Below are 23,226 nucleotides of genomic sequence, written 5' to 3' on the forward strand. Positions count from 1 at the left end.
CAATGTTTAGTGGCTCAATGTATTACAACACTGTTCTTAAAAGTCTAAACACTTTATTGATATAGTGTACAGTCAAGCACATGTGGTCAGAACACAAACGAGTCGCAGGTAATAAAGTATCAAGCGTTTCTCCCAAAGTAAAGTCTGTCTGCCAGGTCTAAGCAAAGGGCCAGCAGGTGTCTGTAGCTCCGCCCACTCTCCGCCTCTTTGCCCTTGTTTGGTATCCCGCCGTGGGAGCGATGACGCGCGAACAAAATGGCGGCGGTTGGCCGCGCCTACTTGTGGCTTCTTTTGCGCTCTTCAGAAACCTATGGGTGACGTCACGGATGCTACGTCCATATATTTTACAGTCTATGGTTGCTACACACCATAAACACTAAACTAATGTCCAACCCAGAGCTTTAATGAGCAGGTTTGTGAAGGTGGAAGCATGTCTCATAGTTTAATCAGATTATGCCGTGTTGTTCTGAGCCCTTGATCTCATTTCTGTGGAGGTGGTTCAGCAGTGACTCAAGAAGCTTGAAGTCTTGTCTCTATACTGCAGGAGCTCGTATCTGTTACACAAGACTGAAGAAACAAGCCAGCGCTGCGAAATCCATCTCAAACAACCAAGAGGAGGTTAGCGGATCACTTCCGTTACCATAACAACCACATTATCGTGTCTCATCACAAATGCAGTCAATTAGCAATCAAATCAGATGGGCATATATTTGTTCGCTAAAACAATTGCTCGATAGTGAGAACTTTTAAAGTACAATTTTTGAAAACAATCTCATTACACAATATACAGTTGAAGTCATAATTATTAACCCTCCAAATTATTAGCTCCCTGTATATACTTTTTCCCCAATTTCTGTTTAACGGAAATGTTTATTGTCTAATAGTTTTAATAACTCCTATCTAATAACTGATTTATTTTATCTTTGTCATAATGACAGTAAATAATATTTGACTAGATATTTTTCAAGATACTAGTATTCAGCTATGGATGACATTTAAAGGCTTAACTAACTAGGCAAGTTATGGGGTAATTAGGCAAGTCATTGTATTACGATGGGTTGTTCTGTAGACAATAAAAAAATATTATAAATAACTTAAGAGGGCTAATAATCTTGACCTTAAAAGTAAGAGTATTTTAAGAAAAAAAAAGTAGTAAAAAATATTTTTAAAACTGCTTTTATTCTAGCCGAGATAAAACAAAGAAGACTTTTTCCAGAAGAAAAAATATTATCAAACATACTGTGATAAATTCCTTGCTCTGTTAAACATCATTTAAGAAATATTTGGCTAATAATTGACTTCAACTGTATTTTGATAAATGTAGCTAGATGGGAGGGGTGACATTTCATACATAATATTTAAGTTCCTACTGTAGCGGTCAACAGGGCTTTCACATTTGAAACTGTTATCTCTGGGTCATCCTAAATAAAATTGGATAAATAGGTTATCAGTAATCGCTCTGTTTGTGATTAGTTGTTTCTGTTGCTAAGCACCCAGCAGACAAACAAATAAACACTGCTCACTTTCACTCTGAATAAACTTATGACCACAATGCGGGGTAACACCATAAATGTTGCGCAGCTAACCCTTTTACAATAAAACTGAACCTTTTTTAGAGTCTTCTTTTCTTTTTTAGAGTCTTGAGTCTTCATTTCAAGCAGTGTGCGCTTTGTTTTGAGTTTGAAGTATTCATCAAATAACCCCCCCCAAAAAATATCTCAATTATTTTAATATCACAATAATTTGAAACACTCTTTTATTAGAAAAAGATGCCCCACCTTTAATAGTCTAGTATATTTACAGTATAAATGACAACATAATAAACTTTGAGGGGTAAAAAAAGTTAATAAATAATTACATCGAAAATAAAATCATTCAAAGATCTGAATCGACATACTGATTTTAGGCCATATCGCCCAGCCTTAATTACGGGTTTCCAACATTCATCAAAATATCTTCTGTGTTCAACAGAAAAAATAAAATCATAAAGGATTTGGAACCACTTAAAGGTGCAGTATGCAAGTTTGACACCAAGTGGTTGAACTAGGTATTGAACTCCTGGATAAAAAAAAAAAAAAGACAAGCGCAGGTTGCCAGATTAACGTGAGCGAGCCTGACCCCGGAACCCGGGGTGCTGAAATATAATGGCTAAACTGGCCTTGGGTGGGTTAAAGAGACCAAAACAAAGACAGCCATTCCGGCACATAACGCACATTTCTAAAGCAGAATATCTGACTTCAGCATTGTTTTCCAGACAAATAAGAATGTTCACTTGGCATGTTTCTTAAATATCTGCAAACATATAATGGTATGTAATATATATAGCAACAACACGAAAGCGAGGTAAAATCTATTACAAACACCTTAGAAACAACATGGCAACTCCCTGGCAAACAAACAAACAAACCCTTGCAACTTATGAAAACTCTCACAGTTTCAGTACAGCTTTGGGCAAACTCGCTAAAAACAATCAACCAACACTGACTGCCAGTGGTAATCCTTAATGTTCTCTCTAGATAATCTAGGGCTGGTGTGGTCTTGCTCGCTCGCCCTCAACCAAACATTCATGCTCAAGCGCACTCACACATACACACATGGTAAACACCCGCCGAGCCTCTTTAAAGCCTAATGGGAGATGGTTTTTCTGCCATCTGGACACGCTTTAGGTTACGTAACTACTCAGGAGCGGTTCATCAAAACAGTTCAACCTCAATCAGGTTTAACTTTCATATCCTATCGGGTATGATCATGTGAAAAGCAAAGGAGCGGCTTTCAGATCAGATATACGAGACGCCATACAAACAGTGTATTCATTAAACACAGCCATGTGTGTAGTGTGCTATCAGTCCATGTGTGCATGGAGTTGATGTTAGTTCTGAATGTGTGCATTTGAATGGAGCATGGCAAGCTTCAGAGAATGTTCAGCAAACATTTACACTAGGGCTGCACAATATATCGTTTCAGCATCGATATCGCAATGTGATCATTCGCAATAGACACAATGCACAATATGCAATGTTGAGTTTGTTTTATAAATTGTTTTATAAATAATTTGCATGTGTTTTTGATGCCACGCACTGTATAATGATTTTAAAAACATTCAGGTATAATAAATTGTACCATTTGTGACTAACTATGATTAATTTTATTGAATTATCTTTTTTTGTATCAATCAGTTACTGTACGTGGATACTGCTGGACTCGGGACATGGTAAAACACTTTATTTCAATTGTATCTTTTTCTTGATTGTATTCATAGATTGTTATGCATAAAAATACTCACAACACATGAAAATACAGATCATGAAGCAGATCAATGTTGTCAGTGTCAGTGCAGAAATGAACAAAACAATAGACCTAATATAAAAAAAAAAATCATAAGATTAAAATACGGAAAAATTATCAGATGGTAATTTTCCTAACGAATAAACAACCCTCAGTAATATTTCAGTATCAAGCTTCATACACATTTTACTACTAAAATTCCATGACTTTTCCATGATTTTTCCAAGACTTTAAGTAAATGTTCATGACCTGGGGCCTCATGTACAAAGACTTGCGTTGAATTGATACTGAAACATTGCCTACGCACAAAGCTGTAAATGTGCGTACGCAGTAAAAAATTAAGACGTATGAAACACTGCATACGCGGAATCTCACGCATATTCTCTTTGTACATCCAAATTAACGTGAAACTGAGAGCATATGCACAAGCTCAAAACCCCTCCCTGCTTCCCCCTCTAATAAAATTGGTAATGACTCTACTTTGGCAAAACCAAATGAAAAAGCAATGGCAAAAGCAAGCAAAAAGAGCAACTTTGAACAGGAGGTGAATTGGAGGTGCTCCTTTCAGAGGTAGACCGGAGAAAAACGGTTTTATTTGCAAGTTTGTCCTCCAGAATTAGTAACAAAAGAAAAAAAAAAAAAAAAGTGGGAGAGTTTAGCTGACGTGGCTAACGCAGTGAGGTCTGAACATCGCACTGTGAGTGAATTAAAAAAGAAATGGTCTGATGTAAAGGTGTAAAATTTGTGCAAATAGCACACCTCATTAGAATGAGCCAGTTGAGTGATTTCCGCCCATCACCGTTTGATTGACAGAGACAACAGTGCATAGCAACATGTTTTGACACAATTGATCGTGAACACAGTTCAAATCCAGCGTCTGATAATCTCATTCTTCTTTTTTTCCCCACTACATATCATATTCTGCCTACTCTTCATCACGAAGAAGACAAGTAGGAATCATTAATAAGTGTGTGTATTATGTTAGGCGCATTTGAGCATCACATTTTATTTGCACATTTATTGAATGGAAATGTTTCCAATTCACGTATGCAAATTCATCTTCAGATGGCGCCTTTATAGCAATGGGTGTGCAGCTCCCACTGCACGGCTCAAAGACACTTTGTAGTGTGCAATTTATCATAATTGCCTCTAGGAGTCATCAATGAAAAAAAACAAAACAAACGCAAACAAGAAATGCACGTACACCAGACATTAAGTTGGCGTGGACCAACGCACACTCGCGTTAATTTCATCGTTAGTAAATTCTAACATGATTTGGATAATGCTTACACCGCACTAATAATGTGAGAGTAGTGATTGGCCAAGGACAAAAAATAAGAAAATAACTTATTAAATGGTTAAATGGTTACTTGAGAGTCAAAGCCTTTATTAAAACTTTATTAAACAGTTTTTGAGCAAAATATAATTCAAACACAGGGGTTTCCCTCCCTGTTAACATCATCATCATCATTATAACTATCATTCTTATATTGTTATTTGTTGAAAGAGTAGCTAATAGTGAGATATTAAAATAGAAAAAAAAAATGTTTGGTAAAAAATATGCATGTTTTTTTTTTTTTAAGTTTTAATAATAGTTTAAACCACCAAACGTTTGTACACTAGGCACATAGACAAATCAAATCACGTCTTCCAGTTAAGGCTAAAATAAATAAAATCAACTGAACAGAATAAACAAATAAATATAATGATTAGAATATAATCGGAATTAAAGTCAATATGCAATAACAGACCAGAATGCAGAGCTAAATGTGTTGTAACGTAAATGTAAAGAAGAGACTGTCGTGTATTAAATACTGAACTTATAATCAGTAAATATGAGGTGGTTTCACTTTTTAAAAATGCAGTATAAATTAGTCCCATTTTGCCATTTTTAATTCTTTTAGACACATTCAAGTGCTGCTTGTCAATTCGACAAGACTTCTATGTTCGTTCTTGCTGTCAATTACGGAAGAAATGATCGATAAATGGTTTCTGATAAACTGCTGTGACAGCTGCAGGCACTGTGTGACGTGTGTGCACATGAGGGGGAGTCAGATTTGTCTTTGTCCGGGCAGTCAGATTTCGATACAACACTGGCACTGCTTGTTCCTCCATGTCGCATGTAGTGATGGGTTGTTCTTGAACGATTTGTTTATTTTAAACAAATCTTTTGTATGGCTCAGGGAGTGAATCATTCATTTGCGCATGTGCACTCATTTGTGCAAGTGGAGCTCACGTGCTACCTTGGAGTGGTCGGTTTCACGCAGAATGTGCACGTGTGGCCTCAAACCATATTGACATGAAAGATATTGGATAATACGTATAATACGCTTTATGTTGGGGAACCATGATGATATATCCCCAGAACTAGATATACCGCCCAGCCCTATTTGCACGCAATTGACAAACAGTCACAGCCAAATTTTACTTTAGTGACAAGGCAGTACTGGCCCATTCGGGCCAGCAACAATCCTCTCTACTGTCCAGAGAGATCGGGCAGTCCTTATTGTCAAGTCCCGTCATAACAATAAATCAATATTCTGTAGTTGTGTGTTTATTAGTCACATTGAATTAATAAAAGCAGTAAAATCCTCTGCTCTGTTTGATTTCCTGACCGTGTCTTTTCTTTGTGACATATTTGCAATTTCTGCACTAGAGCGCCCTTTGGCCTTCGGAGGAGATTTACTACTGTTTGCAGAGCAGCGTTTCCCTAAAAGATGTGCATTGAGGCTGCTTTAAACTTCTGCATCAAGTGATCGGCGTGACCCACGGCACCTGCCTTGTGTGTAGTTGTGCATTTATACGTTGCATGCTTTTTATGTTGCTCTGCAATAGCACTTTCAAAACGCTAGCTGGCAGTAGGTGTTTATGTTCCTCTGTGTCGCGTTTACTCACAGGTTTTTTGTTTTTTCTGAACGCTACATTAATGTACAAGTAGCTAAAGCTCGTTCATTTTGAGGCGGAAACCGGCGGACGTGCAACAACTTTATTCATAAGATAAACACAAAACAAAAGTTTCCATCTGGAACTGCTCCTTCATGGGACTCGACACTTGTAAACACTCGCTCCATCGGACTCGCTGCTCTCAGCACCACCCACATTCTTCACTGCTATCAACCCGACCAACGACAGAGCTTGCGCTACCAGTCAACGCGACGCGCATTACATTTTTTGAGAGTTGCACTTCAGCATCGGCGTCAGCTATGGCGAGGGGTATGTGACCACATGAAGGAAGCGACGGACAATACGCGTGCACTTGACGCAGAAGTATAAGTCAGCCTTTAGAATTGCAGCTTTTCTCAGTTTCATTTCAAATAATCACGCAGAACATTATTATGCATTTAAATTTTCAAACAGAAACCCATGAAACATTTATTTTCATCTGACTGCCAGCTAAATAAATATTCATTTTTAAATAAATTTTAGGTTGAAACTTTAATAGATAATGACAAATGCTTCACCCTGAAACTGGTGGTGTGTATTTATTTAAATAGATTGCAGCCTGTGCAGTCACGCTAGTCCTTACTAGCATTTCAAGATATCTTACTACAACACGCATACCCTCATTTTAGAATCACAAAATGAATTAGTATCCAATTTTATCAAAGTAATATGTGTTGTGCTCTATAATACAACACCACAAACCAGTAACTTTTTTTTATAATCTATAAAAAACATGAAAAAAGTTGCCAAGCTACTACAGTATTGTGAATGCAGTAACTTTAGCACACTCAACTTGTTACAACAACAACAAAACATACATGTGCGAAACATACAGTAACAGTTAAATAAATTTAACAATAAAATAAGTAGGTTAAATAAAAATATCTCTGGCAAAATAGCTCTCCGACTCTTTTTGGAATAAATCTCAGAAGAGTTGCTGTCAGTCTGAACTGTCTCTGCCACAGTAGAATCAGGATGATAACACTGTATCTGCATGAGTTCAACTACTAGCAAAACACGCTTCCATATCATTTTTCATCAAAACTGACATATGCTAAAATAAAAAAAGCAACAGAGCAATGATAAGTCAAGGGTGTCTAGTTGTGCTCCTCTCTTGAGATTTGAGACCTTCTGACCATCTGTTGTGCTTTAAAAAAGCGAGTGAAAGGAGAGGAAGGGGAAGAGAGAGAAAAAGAGGGAGGGAGGGAGCTGAGCTGAGAGATTGTCACTGAGGAGAAGCAGAATTTGACGTCGAGGAGCCCACATCCGGTGGCTGCAAAAGGGAACTGATCAACACTCTGTGCAACAGTAGTGTTGACTATATCACAGCTGGTACTGCAGTCCCACTTCAACTCTTATGGACAATTATGTGCATTATTTTTTCCACATACATGCACTGCAGACTTAAATGTGTTAAATGGTCATGCACATATAAATACTCATAGAAACAGAGTCTCCAATAGCTGGCACTAAAAAAGCACACTCTTACAAAAGCACAGCTGGTGAACAGTCCGATGATAATAAAACAGACAACCAACCAACACATCTTCCAAAGATTATTTGCTCCCACTCTGTCATCATCTACCCACATCTCTCTCCAACCTCGTATAACTCACAGTAAATAAAAAATAAAAAAGATTTAAAACAAAACAAAGTTGTTGTTCACACAAAATGCTTGTAAATTGCTTCATTCATAAGAATGGGATATTTGCACTGCTAGTGTTTTTCAGCCAACAGTAACTTTCGGTTAAAGGTTTATGATTATTTTCAATGTTATAAGGTTCCTTTGACAGCATCGCTGTTAAACAGACTTGAGCATTCTCATTTTGCACTTGAGCAACTATGATGAAACAGTGTTTAAACACCAGCGTCATCAGTAGCAGCAGGTTAGTGCAGAAACTCTATTGAAAATACTGAGGTATCATAAATTTCCATATTTTAAGGACATGGCGTGGGAAAATGGAATTAAATGCAGTGCTTACTGTCCGGTTTGATACCCACCTTAAGCCCCGGTCAGATCACACGATTTTCATTGTCGGTTGCGAAAGTCACGATGTCAGATTATGTGATTTTTCTTGATAAAATCTTGACTTGTCGTGGGTAACAAATGTTACGGGTTCCTTCATGATCAGTCATCACGTGACACCTACGACGAGCGTCATTTCCCAAAGCAGTCACAAGTGTTGCTATAACAATATTTCTTATCTTATTATTATTTTTTTTTTTTCTCATTTCAATCTCAATAAGTACTGATTCTTGCTGACAACTAAGAACTATGTTATTTAAGGGCATTCGTTATGACATGGATAGGATCAGACTTATGATTTCCTTTTAATATTAAGGTATTTTCTTTGAAATCTAAATGTATATTTAACTGTCAGGGTTGCTTATTAAACACTCCCTCGCCTGAACTTGCCACAAGAAAGATGGAGAAAATGAAAGCACATCAGCACTGAGGAAAAAACATATGCTCAAGTCATAATCTTTAAAAAAATGAAAAGTAAATATCCAGCCTATTTTATAATTACCTGACCAGAGCAGGCAGCACTCATTGTTATAACAGAGAAATGATTTGCTTCTATTGCACAGTGTCACGCACGTGATGGAACTCGACGTGAAGAATGAGAAAAAAAATAAACATGCTTTCAGCGATGGTGTCGTGAGGCATCGCAGGCATGGTATCGGTTGTCTGAAACTATGCCACATTACACAAGAAGAAACGATTGAATCTTGTGTCACAATGCCCATTTGTTGTTTACGAGTCCCCACGACACCCTACGTCAAGGAAATCATGCTGAAATCATGACAAATTCATGTGATCTGACCGGGGCTTTATATTGTATATCAATCAGGCAGTTAAGATCACAGATTTATTTATTTTTTTTTAAATCTGATCTTTACCATGGCAATTTTGTAAGGGCGCTACAGTTCACTAGAAATGCTTGGGCTAGTTGACTGAAAATTAAAAGTCCATGTGCATATACCCCATTAAGCCAGGCTCACATTGATCAGATTTTTAATAATCCTTTACAAATGTAAATTTTCAGATTGTACAAACATTATCTTTATGTCACAGTGTAAAGTCGGGCTGATTGTGAGCACCTGTCAGGCTAGTTTGTTTGGTGTGTTCCAGATGTCACATTCACAGGACTTTGTCCAATTCAGCATACAGAATCTGTGTCACGCAAAATAGAGAAAGTGAGCGCTCTGATTGGCTGTTCAGCTATGAATCAGAGTGCGGGAACAAAAACTGAGGTGGCAAAACCAAGCAAACGAGGAAAGTCAGGAGGGAACACATAGAAGCCGGCTGTCATTTTATTGCATTTCTGCATGTGGATTATCAGATTATCAGACATATTTGCATGAGCAAATCCCACGGTGGGGAAATTGTAAATAAATGGTGCTTTATTTAAAGTTGGTATGTGTGCAGCTATACATCTGGTTTCCCTTTGTGGAATGATGATACAAACTACTGCCACCTGTGTGTATGGAAACATGCATCCTCTCTTAGGGCCGTGACACGGTCTAAGCTGACGCCAAACAATTAGCATCGATGAAACCCAACTGTGTTGTCACCTAATGTTGGATCATATCTGGACCAAAAAGCTGCATGTGAACACAAATGGACAAAAGCCAACTAAAATGAGAGTCACGTTCTGTGCCTGGCCAACAGGACGTGGCTTTCCGTCGTGCAGGGGCCAGTTTTCTCGTTTCTCAAATGGAAATGCTGCAACACACAGACAAAACATAAACAAAGCAGTACCATTAATAACAGTAATTGTCATTCACAAGGGAGGGATTTGTTCCTGCAAATATATCTTAAACTCAAATAATCCATATCATTTCCCAATATTTGAGAAATGAAGTAAAACTACAGCCGGCCTCTCAGTGATTCTTCTTAGCTTGATTTGTTTACTTCACTGTCAAACTCACGCTCTGATTTGTTGCTAAATAACCAGTCAGAGCACTTTATTCAGCCGACAGGCTACGCAAATTCTACATCCTAGTTATGGCCAACCAGCTCTGCGCCAGCGGAGCCCAATGGCCAACCGTCAGCTTGATGTGCCCCGGCCCTTACAGGCACACAATGAAGTTCTAGTTTCAGTCGACTGTTGTCCGTTGGCTGGGTTTCACGTGCAGTTTTTTGGTCTAGATGGGACAAGATGCAGCCAACAACACAGTTGTTTTTCCATCGCACTAGTTTTTTTGTATATACTTTTTTTAGGGGTTTTTACCTTTTATTGAGAGAGTATAGTGAAGAACAGACAGGAGAGTATTGGGAACAGAAAGAGGGGAAGGGTGGGCATAGGACCTCGAGCCAGGAATCGAACTCGGGATGCTGTGAGCACCGTGGTGCTATATGTCGGCGCACTTAACCACTAAGACTATTGGCGCAGACTCATTGACGCTAGCTCTTGGACATCAGCTTGGTGTGTCCTGGGCTTAAAATGTCAGTTGGTCATAATAGCGGACTACCAAACAGACACATGTAAAAATCATGTTTGGCATCATTAATCATTAAACATTCACATGGTTTCTGCCACATTCATTCTTCCATGGTGGGGCGCCACGCCAAAATTGATCCCACCATGGCTACATTACAGCTTCTCCTTCAAAACATACAGTCGTGTCTTTTTTAATAGCGGGTGATAATCACACCAAAATGTATTAAAAGGTAAGTGAATTATAACAGCGTTAACTTTTCTGTAACAGTAGTAGTGCTGTGCGCTATTTGTTTAGCCATTTAACATTACGTGCTGACTGACTGACAGGTGCGTGATGTGTGAGGCCAGCAAAAACGACGTATAGCCGTTTCACTTTACTTCAGGAAGCATTAATACCGCTCTGTAGGTCTATTGGAGACATTCATAAATATTCCTAGTGTTGGAGACATACTCATTACATAAATGCACTAAATGTCACTTTAGCAGCGTTTATTTAAGAGCGCACAAAAAGATCTGTGCTTGAGCAGCGTATATTTGAGGGGGCATGCAAGAATTTTTGTGCACGAGCAGAGGAAATTGGCGCGCAGGCAAAGAGATTCGCATGCTAGTTGGCTATTACATTAAATGCGAATGCGATCTTGTAATACTGCACTCACGACATTTGTCATTGAAATAACGCCACAGGTAGTTAATAGATCTGTGTAAAAAAAAAAAGGCCTGCCGCCACAGCTAGAAAAAATCCAAGAGGAAACACTGATTCAGTAACCCATGTTCTGAAATGCAACATCACAACAAGCATAAACGTCCTTCGACATTTCCCTGAGGTACATTAAAGTAGTTGATTAATTGCATCAGAAGTCAGTTTGCGTCATCTGACAGTGCCAGAAATTCATTGGCTGAAAAATCTGATCGCAACGTCCATTATTCGGATATCGGTAAACATGTCAAATCAATGATCAAACACATTTTAGCTTAGGATTAAAGGAATGTTCTAGGATTTACTAATTTCTCTCAGGCGACCAAATGTTGTCCGAAATTGCCCAGCATGAGACTTTTTATTTTGTTTTTTTAAGTAATGAATAGTTAACGTTTTAGTGGTATGAACACACGGCACAGTAGACTTCAACATGTTAAACAGTCAAGCATATGCATACTCACAAAAACAGAGTCTCCAACAGCTGGCATTTATAGGAAGCACACACTCTTGGCGAACACTCAAAATATAATGACAAAACAGAAGATAAGAGAGACACACGCACACGCAAACCTGAACTTGTGCCTAACAGAGCTGAATTTATAATAAATCCTCTCCACCCAAATCTGAGAGGTTCATTTGCATAAGCAAAATATGACCTTGTGTTTAATATTCATCAGGGATGTTCAGGGCTGACCACATCCTAACACAACAGGAAATGCTTTTGAGCACCAGGGACTATATGAATGACCCATTAAACACAAGGTGTTGTCTCAAAATGGAGTAGGCTGACAACCTAGACAGCACAGAGTCAAAAAAAAAAAGATAGTTCACTATAGCTGCTTCTGAAATTGCATACTACTTGTGTACTATTTGAATTTTCAGATAGAACCCATATTTATTTGCCAACTCCAAAATGTGAAAAGATCTAGTTGTAGACAGGGTTTGGCGATTAATTGAAAAGTAATCGAAATCCACATTCAGAACCTATAATTGATCTAATTTTTCCAGGTCGATTTTTTCAATTACTTTCCCTACGTGTCACGTGAGCTCACTCTGTTAAAGACTGTGGCTGATTTCTACTTCTGCAGCCACATCTGATCTCTGGTCAAGTACTACGATAGACTCATTCTTGAGCCTTACTTTGCACTACATTGATGGTGATTGGAAGCTGCACCAGAGATGCCTTTAGATGTCATCTAAAACTTGTCAGTGAACTATGAGGACAAAAAAATTTAAATAAATCAATAAAATAATCGTTCATTAATTGTAATAAATTTAAAATATTCAATTAATCGAGATTCTGATTTTAGGCAAAATCGCCCAGTCTTAGTTGTAGACATGCTGATTTGCTGCATAACCTGCCTGAATAAGCCACACACATCCATCATCCCATGAAATGGTCATTGTTTCCCTGTGTATATGGAATCTGGTGTTTGTCTGACTGGGAAAGGCAAATTGTGTCATTTTTACTTCCTGGTTTGGGACATGAATGTGTGGGTGTGGACTGTTTAGTTCCAAAAAGAACCTAATTTAAGACGTTCATTCAGGCACACTGGAATTTTAATATGTAGCCAACACTATATCCACTATATACAATAAAAATATACAATAACCAAATGATAAGCTTACATTGAATCCGCCCATTTAAAACAATGGTGAAAGTGCCAATTTAAATTCTAAGTCAAAAGGATTTTTGATACAACTTCCGGAAAAGATGTTCACTTCTTTAATTAAGCTGCCCATTCTGTCATCATCTACCCACAAGTTAAAATTATACTATAAAGGTCTGTGTTTACCAAACACAGATCTACACATAAATTGTGAATCAATCCATTCACAATAGTTAGATACACCACATCTTATTCAACGTTGCTGAGGTAATGAACAGTTTATATTTTGGTGGAATGGACACAAGACATAGAAAAAATATTATTTCTTTCAAAGAAGAACAAATTCACTACAAGTTTGACCAAGGGTGTTTTCACACCTGCTTTATTTAGTTCGGTTGAATCGCACTACAGTTCGTTTTCCCTCATGGTGCGGTTTGTTTGGGCAGAGAGAGAGAGGGAAAAACATTACCTGATGGATTGTTGGTAGTATTTCTGGAAGATGACCATGTAGTTTAGCTAAATTAATTCACGCCTCCTCCTGAAGTGACTTGTGATGTTGTGATAATAGGCCTATGTGTAGCTCTACTGTTAAAATGCTAAATTTTGAATGGAGGACTTGAACAGACTTTAAATTTGTCCTGGTTCTTAATTCACAGTAAAGTGATGACATCAGAATACAACTATTCAAAATTCTGAAGTTGAATTATTATGTTTGAGAAATATGCTTGTCATTTAAAACATTATTAAACCATTTTTTTCACTGGCAAAATGAGACATTTATTATTATCAGATTCCCTCTTGCATTATATAGGCTAGAGTAGTTCTACTGACCCAATAAACATTTATTCTCATGCACAACACGATGTGATCATTTAAATGAGGTGCGTCCTTTCGGTTTTACTTTCAATGCAGAGTGCGCTCTTTTCATGACCACTATGAAAAAAAAAACGTATATGGACATTATACTTCCCGCGCGGCTCTCAAACAATCACTCAGTACAACAAACTGACCGCTATTTGCAACTTTATTACCTGTAAGTCACAGCCTATGCAGGTTCTGTTCAATAAAATAGACATCATTGGTGTGCACACACGCACATCCTCTCAGTAGTAAACAGTGTGTCAGCTCGTGTGATTTCGCGGCTGCGAATACATTACATGAAGACATTACATGAAAATGAGTTTGCAATCTTTTTTCGATTAATCATGCAGCACTAACTTAGGTGATTGACTGCTGGCATAACGATGTGGATGATGTCATGTTACCGTTAGTAGCTAGGCAGTCAAAAACTTTACATTTGTCTTTTTGCAGTAAATGTATTTTTGAAAGATACTTTCCCTTAGCCAGATTGCTTGCGTTTGTTGTTGCGTTGTTGCAACGGGCATTTTCGATGTCCACTCAGAAAATACAACCCATTTGATTCACTATAAAAGCCTTCGAGAACTGTGAAGGCTTTTATACTTGACGCACTTGCCAGAAACACGAGCATTTCTCATGTGAGATTGCAAACTGTGCAGACGTATATCAAATATCGTAAATTAGAAAAGGTTGGTCAGATAAATTATACTACTGTATGTAATGTTTATTCAGCAATAACTCTCCAATACCGATAGCAGGACTGTTAACCTCAGAGCTTAGCGATACTTCAGTCTTTTATAATGTAGCACCAATACCGATAAAGTACAGCATTTCAGTACCCAGCCCTATATCAGTGTGGTGTAAAAATGACATAAAACGGCAGAAAAATGCTACAATGTATCATTTGTTGCCCTTTGTCCGGACCAAATGACCTGAACCACAGATGTGAAAGCAAAGGAATCTGTTTGCGGGCTAATTCCATTCACATAGCAATAGATATATAACGATCCACACCAACTGATGCTAACATTCAGTTTATTATAATTGTTGTCTAATTGCTACCTCAAGTGCTCAAACTCTTTAAAATTGGATGGATTCTGTTTGATTGTTAGTGTTTTTACAGTTCAGACCAGATGTGACTGGCAAGCGCAGCTCAATCACAAGTTTGGTTTCATTTCGATTAATTGCCCAGCCTTCCTTAAGTCACATTATTTGGAGTAACTGTGTTACCTTTAAAAAAAAACTCACACAATCAATATTATTTTACCAAGAAATATTTAGAAGTTTCTAATGAATGCTGGCTGCTATTAGGGACAATTGTTATTGAACAAACCAAAACTCCAACAGTGAGAAATAAACACAGTTCTGAATGTATGTCAAAAAAACTAGACCATTATCAGGCCAATATCCAGACAGTCCAAACACTCACAGACACAGCCATGCCTAGAGGCTGATATTGGACAGGAAACATTACTGATGGGGGATAACAGATCAATGGAAACAAGCCACAAGGAAAATGTCTTCTACAATATATTCTGGGTCATCTTCAGAAAACACTTTGAAAAAGCACTCCTTCTTCAATGACCTGGAGAGATAGGAATCTTCATCCAAGCAAAAGAAAGAGAAGGAAAAAACAAGAAAAGTACAGCAGAAATGGGGAGAGCGAGAGAGAGAGAGAGAGAGAGAGAGAGAGAGAGAGAGAGAGAGAGAGAAGCCTGCCTCAAACAATGGAGGAGGGGTCCTGCCGAATGGGACTCCAGTTGGGGGAAAAGAGGAGGGTCCCTATTTCGGGGCTATCACGACAATGGGAGCAGCCTACAAGCCCGTTTTACCAAAAAAAAAAGGCCTCTCCTTTCTCTCAGCTGCTGCGAGGCTTAGTTGTGGTATGGAGTGTGTGTTCCTCTGAATGAGACACTGTGTTATGGGCTACTTGATGGTGGTCATGCCCCAGGCATGGTCACAAGTATGTGGGAGCCGGATGGAAACAAATATTTTCATCTAACACACACTGAAAAACACACTTTTTTTTTTTTGTGCAACCATCTCCAGCCAAAAAGGAACCTTCACATGAAAGCTACTGGTCCAAGATGTTTTAAATGTTTCTTGAAATAAAATATATTGTGTTCATTGGGGGAAAAAGTTGTTTTTCTTTACCCAGACATTTTAAAAGAACTTATTTTGGAGCAGTGATCACAATACCGTGATACTGTGATATTTTTATCCAAGGTTATCATACCATCAGAATCTAATACCGGCCCATGCCTAGTCCCAGGAACACTTTCTTCCTATAGGAAAATTACCAACCTACGTCACACATGACATCACACGAGTTCAACCGCTCATACCGATGGTGCATTGCTGTTTGCCATAGCAAACATGTCGGGTTGTGCGGTAGGATGCCAAAGTCGAAAGACCTAAAATAAAAGACTTAAATTTTACCGTACACCACACTGCTTTTAATGCCATCAGAAGAGCTGAATGGAGTCAGGACCTAATTAAAAATGCTCGACTCTGTGGTTCTCATGTCATATCAGGTAAGTTCACGCTACGCTGAATTATACACATTACTCGTTTTTGATTGCAGCAATGATTTCAGCAAAAACAGTTAAATATGGTTAATTAAACAATGGACACTGAATGCTTAGAATGAAATGTAAACATGTAAGTTTGCATACCCTGCCGCACAGGTGCAGTTCGCTGTCAGAATGCAGTTGTTTTGCTTGTTGATGATTACCCAGGCCTTGTATAGCTCCGTCTTCTTCCTTTGTCTTTGGCTAGGCAGAACCTAGTTTTTAGCACTACATAGTTTTGAATCTGGTAACCATGGAACATTATTTCTTGCACATGACCACACAGAACAAAATTGTTGGCATCCAAAGACTTTTAGGCCTTTAACTTCTCTCTTGTAAAATGACTTGGAGTATCAATGAGATAGTTCTATGTTTCGGGCTGGATGCTTGGCTATTTCGTCTTATTCAATATCTATTGGGAGTTTGCAATAGCAAATGGACCTGTTAGATGGTTAAATTTACAGTTAATTTTTGCTGAATTTCTGTGCGACAAGCTGTTATAAAATGTTGAAAGCATTTTGTAAATAATATATATATATATATATATATATATATATATATATATATATATATATATATATATATATATATATATATATATATATATATATATAGTATGTAATCAATATAACTTATCTCTAATACAAAAACAAACTCTGTATGGCATCGGATGTCATTCCCTCGCTGTAAATGCTAGCGCTCCCGTTTTTCTTCTGCAACCTCAATGCGCGCGCATCCTGAATGTTTATAAACCAATAATTCGCCTACAGCTGCTTCTATGGTGGTCTTTTTTTGTTTTGATTAACACTTATCTCAAGCGTTCTCCACATTCATCTTTTAGCACCTCCTTCAAATAACATAAATTATTGTACTCTAGGACAAACGCAGTCTGGCATGTCATCTCAAAGTAAAGTGCTGAGACACAGCACAGCTTGTGTTATTGTCGTAGGGTGCAGTCGACAGTGGCTGTATTATTGGTGTGTTGTTAAGGCGTTTTACTCTGTGTGGATTGATGAGGCTGGAATTGTTTTTCATCACCGAACTGGACCTCCAGCGAGCCTGAACCTCCAGCGGGCCTGAACCTCTGACCTTCCTGAAGGAAAGTTAGTCTATATTGGGAAGGGGAGAAAGTACAGTGTAGACTGAGAGTAAATGAACATAGCAGGAGCTATCAATCTTTGCCTCCTCAGATCTTTTAGTAAAAAGAGACACTGTCATCTTCCTCCCACCTTCAAGCATATGTACTATACACGCTGCAGCTGCAACCAGTAATATAGGAGTAAAACCTGGTAATCATTCTCCACCTGAGGGTAGGTGTGTCTGTGGAACTTGCTTATTATGGAATGATTTATTTTTTACAATGGGACAGGGCTTGGATCTTATATATAGCAGATTTAGGACTAGTTTTATCTGAATTGTTCCACACCCTCGGACTGATCCCAAACTGGCACTTGGATTTTGGAGAGTCAGATGTACTGTTCGGTTACCAAGGCAACTTGGTTATCCATGCAGAAAATTGGTGTCAAAAACCACCACAGAAGAATGAGAAATTAGACCTTCTAAACTCAAAACCTGCAGAGCTAGGAGGATTCAGTCTTAAATTAGTCAAATCAATTCAAGACTGAAAACACATCTGTTTAGCTGTGCCTTTCCTAAATGAGCACTGTGCTACGTCTAACAGATCACACTATTATGTTTTCCTCTTCTTTTTCGTTGTTTTATAACATATTTTATGCTTATTTATTTATTTTACTTTTTTTTTTTTACCATTTTTTACTTGTTTTTATTTCTCTTATACTTGTTTCTTTTATTCCTGTTTATGTAAAGCACTTTGAATTGCCACTGTGTATGAAATGTGCTATAAACTTGCCTTGCCTTGCCTAGTCAGTATCCTCAGTCAAGGACACGATGGCCTCAGTATAAGTCATGGTTTTGAAAAAATGAAGTTGTAATAATTCATCCTTAATCATGATGGCATCAAATATTAGTAAGAAAATTATATTCTTCTGAAATAAAAAAATATGTTCTTCTTAATTGATATATTTGATTAACATTGTTTTCTGGTTGATCTAAGCTCTACTTTTCCTACATGTACTCAGGTGTGTGCATCCTATGCAAATGTAATGGTGATTAATTCCTACACTGAAAAAGATCATTTAGGCCTCTATTAAATTGAACATAATTCAATTTTGTTCATTTAAAACAATTTAATTTAGCTGTTGATTTTAATAAATTATTTAAAATTGGTTTTAAGTCAACTAGATGTGTTTTGAACCAAGTTAAAATAATTAATTAAAAACGATTTTAAAATTTTTTTTTGTGTGCATACGAGTTAATGCTTCGTTGCCTCAGCGCCAAAGCCCAAAGGAAATTTACACTTTTCAGAATCCCGTCAGGTGGAAGCTAAACGCCAGACCCCGTGTTCTATAAATACATTTGCACAGTAAGTCACATTTTATACTAGACTGTAATTACAAAATATATTTTGTTGACTGCATAGACACATAAAACGGTCTCATTCAGAATGAGTATTTTGCAAATTTTTTTAATTCCACAGTGACCAACCGTCACCTGCATCAAGAGCGCGCATACTCATGGTTTGAATTACTTTTTGTCACAGAATATATTCAAATATACTTCAAATATGATAAATACTTTTTAAAAAAGAAAAATAATACGCATTTCTTGGATGATTTGGTCATTCTTGCTAGTTATTATAATGTGTTTAATTGAATGACCTCCACATAATTCTCATTCATGCCCTTAACAATGGCACACCAGAGCACAATGAATTACAAACTGCAGGTCTCCTCTACACTCCAAACATGTGTTTGGTTCAGAAGCTCCTTTTCTAAAATTAAGCCTAATTACATTACCATGCAGGACTGATAATAAATCAAAAATCTCGACTAATTGAACATTTTGACTAGATTACGATTATTTTATTTATTTATTTTATGTTTTTGCGCTCATAGTTCACTGACAAGTTGTGTACAGTAAATAAGGTCACATATTACAAGAGATTTCTGAATGAAGGGTGCATTACTTGATTTTAACATAACCGAAGGAAACACACACTATCTACTATCTACGATTATTAATTGAACATCAACGTTGAACAACTGAAATTAAAACACTCATTGCCTGAAACCAACAGTCATTTTTCTTATAAAAATAAATATAGTTTGTAAACAAAGTCAATTATTTTCAATGTTTTTATATTAAAAATAGAAAATAAGCAGTATGTCTTCTAAATAAAATAAATTTTGCATATCCTGTAAATAATATTTTAAACTTGCATCTTCTGTAATCAAATATTTTAAATGTAAATAATATTGTAATGTAATGGAAAATATGCGTCTCTAGGCATCTCTGGTGTAGTTTCCAATCATCATCAATGTAGTGTAAATTAAGGCTCAAGAATGGTTATATTGCCCTCCTTTAAGTATAAACATAAATGAGTTTAAGCGGGGTCACACGGTAGGGAATGTAATTGAGAAAAAGCGCCCTGGAAAAATTTGATCGATTATAGGTTTTGAATGTCGATTTTGATTACTTTTCGATTATATCGCCTAGACCTATAAGAAATATAGACTCAATAACAATGAATAATCTAAATTATGTATCAATTTGAAAAAATAATTTGCCAGATAGAATCTGGAATATATTGCCTTAAGAGTGTTATGTTAATCTTACATAATCATTATATGCATATCAAAATATTCTAGTGCATGCAAATTCTGTGTGGTTTGAGAACTGTAATCTAAAATTATCACAACAGGATATATTACAATACAAAATACACTATAGACCAGCTGTGGATCGCAAAGTTACAAAAAGATACAGTTAAAGTCAGAATTATTCACCCCCCTATGAATTGTTTTTCTTTTTTTAAATATTTCCCAAATGATGTTTAACAGAGCAAGGAAATTTTCACAGTATGTCTGATCATATTTTTTCTTCTGGAGAAAGTCTTATTTGATTTATTTCGGCTAGCATAAAAGCAGTTTTTAATTTTTTAAACACCATTTTAAGGTCAATATTATTAGATCCTTTCAGCTAATTTTTATTTAATAGTCTACATAACAAACCATCGTTATACAATAACTTGCATAATTACCCTATCCTGCCTAGTTAACCTAGCTAAGCCTTTAAATGTCACTTAAAGCTGCATAGAGGTGTCTTGAAAAATATCTAGTCAAATATTATTTACTGTCATCATGGCAAAGATAAAATAAATTAGTTATTAGAAATGACTTATTAAAACTATTAGGTTTAGAAATGTGTGAAAAAAATCTCTCTGTTAAACAGAAATTGGGGAAACAATGGGGCTAATAATTTAGGGGGGGGTAATAATACTGACTTTAACTGTACATGTCATGAAATACTTCTAGAACTGACTACAAAATATCTTTGAGACTTGAAGACCCATGTGTGTGTATGAGGTGGGGGTTTGTATGGCTCAAAGACAAACTGCTTTATACCCACTTTGTATGAAAGTGGAGCAGATGGTCATATTAGTGCTGCTGGCAAGATGCTCCCTACCAATAAGAACACAGTCAAACGAGCTGACTACAACAAATAACACTTTTATCAGCCACTTCTGCTGCCTTTGCGCTGCGCTGAGATATCAAATGCGAAGTTTAACTCTGGCTGTGTGGTAAGATGGCTCGGCCTGAGTGTAGTTTCCACCTCAACAACAGGAAGAGAAGCTCAACGCAAATGTCTCCAATTTCTTAAGCAAACACGCCAGGCTCGAAACTCAAAAAAGCTGACTTTAAAAACACAATACACTGCTCGATAACCAGCGATGTTTTTTTTTTAAAACGAAAGTAAGGAGTAAAATGAACTTGTCATATGATCTCCTTTTCACAATGATCACGAAAAGTGAAAGATCCGCTTTTTCTGAGTCGGGTGTGATGATGGTGGTGCTGCACAGAAGGGGCGCAGGTGAAGAAGACACCCAAACAAAGGACATTAAATGTACTGAATGCATTCCCTGCCCCCTTCACTGATCCCCTGGCCGCTTTATTAATTAAAGTCTTACCTGCGTGCGTTATGTCGGACAGGTCATAGTTCCTGGCGGTGCGGGGGAACTCTTTGAGTTTGCGGTTGGAGAGGATGAGCGCTCCGCTGGACGCAGCCTCTTCCAGCGCCTTCTCCACGCTCCTGCTGGCCGCTACGGTCGCCGGCAGCTGGGCTCCATCCCCAGCAGCCATCAAACACTAAATATGACCCGAATCTTACTCTTTACTTCGACAATCACCCCTCCTAAACCTCCATCTCATCAGAGGCCGGTCCAGCAACGTTTCACTCAGGAAAAGTAAGTTTTTGTACTCCAGAAAAGTGATGTAAAATCCCGTGATTGAGTAAAGTTGCGCCGTGACTTGACAGACCGCGCGCTAGAGCGAGCTGAGGAAGCGAAAGGGGCGGAGCTTGCGGATTGAGCAAGTCTTGATTGACACACAACGGACACACCCAGAACCTACAGACTCGGGGAAATGAACACAAAAGCGCTGCTCTCATCATCGGAAGGAGAAAATGATAAAGTTTTTTTGGTCCGTTGGAGGTTTTGTAATACAAATGTAGAAGTTACAGTACTGCTAATGATAGCAAGTTTTTTGCATTGTTTGCATAGCGATAGCGAAGGCTGCGGAGATTTACTACAGTAAGCGGAAAGCCTCTAATGGACAACACACACACACCATTTCCTTGTTTCCATTAATTCCATTAATTTGACATGCTTTTAGAGAGAGGAAAAGAAGGACATAAATATTGCATTAACATTATACTGTTAGTACTTTATGCATTATGCGTAGACAACAAACACTCCTGCAGATATGTTGTCTAAATCTATCCGTAAAATTGCATATATATATATAATTAGCTATGGAAATCAAATTTATAGTAAATGTACATTTTCTGTGATTATGAAAAATAATATAGTAAAATAGAAATATATAAGTTACTAGCAATGTTACAGCATATGTTTTACGCAGCAGATGCCCTTTCAGCCGCAACCCAACACTGGAAAACACACATGCACACTCATTCACACACATACACTACTGCCAATTTAGTTCATCAATTCCCCTATAGCCAGGGGTGTGAAGTAACTAATTACAAATATATTATTGTAATTGAGTACTTTTTCTCAGGGATTGTAATTTACTAAGTAGTTTTAAAAATGTGTACTTTTACTTACCCATGAGTTCATTTTTAGTGCTGTATCTGTACTTTTACTCCACTACTTTCCTTCAGCCTGCAGTCACTATTTTTTCTTGTCTATGCTGATTAGAAAAATCAGTCCTGAGAGTTCAGTCAAATTCCACATAGAAGGTAAATCGCAGAATAATGAACTACTCCTAGACATGGTGATTTATAATTGCAGCAAACTGTGTGAAAGTTTTCAAAGTGTCCAAGAAGATGTCCTAAGTCTTTACACGCATTGACCCAGAGACTGTTTAGATGCAGTCACTGATGACAAGATGGCGGATGTTTACTGTATGATGACCGAAATGGCCTTAAACACTGAGCAGGCACAAGACGTCAACATGACGTCAGATTGACGTTGTACCCCAACATCATGGGGACGTTGCATTTTGTTTGGAAATGAAAATCTAGTTTCAGGCCAACGTTAATGTCCAATGACCAACGTCCAACCTAAAACCAACCAAATATCAACGTCTAATGATGTAACAGCTTGACTTTGTGTGGACGTTACTGACATTTATCAGATGTTGGATTGTGGTTGCCCTACCTGATGAATAAATGTCAGTATTCCATGTCAATATGATGTTGATTTTAGATGTTGGGTC

The 23,226-nt window shown here is 37.5% G+C and overlaps 1 protein-coding gene across 2 annotated transcripts in view; it reads right to left on the minus strand.

The window, feature by feature from the left end:
• Positions 1-21,818, minus strand: part of lrch4 (leucine-rich repeats and calponin homology (CH) domain containing 4) — a 92,793-nt gene extending 70,975 nt beyond the window's left edge. For both annotated transcript variants that reach the window (XM_056462268.1, XM_056462267.1), the window contains exon 1: positions 21,456-21,818. In XM_056462268.1, coding sequence (XP_056318243.1) covers positions 21,456-21,627 — 172 coding nt within the window. In that variant the 5' untranslated portion in view covers positions 21,628-21,818. The remainder of the gene's footprint in view (positions 1-21,455) is intronic.
• Between the last annotated feature and the right edge of the window lie 1,408 nt (positions 21,819-23,226).

Source organism: Danio aesculapii, chromosome 7 (genome assembly GCF_903798145.1).
Source record: "Danio aesculapii chromosome 7, fDanAes4.1, whole genome shotgun sequence".
Lineage (NCBI taxonomy): Eukaryota > Metazoa > Chordata > Actinopteri > Cypriniformes > Danionidae > Danio > Danio aesculapii.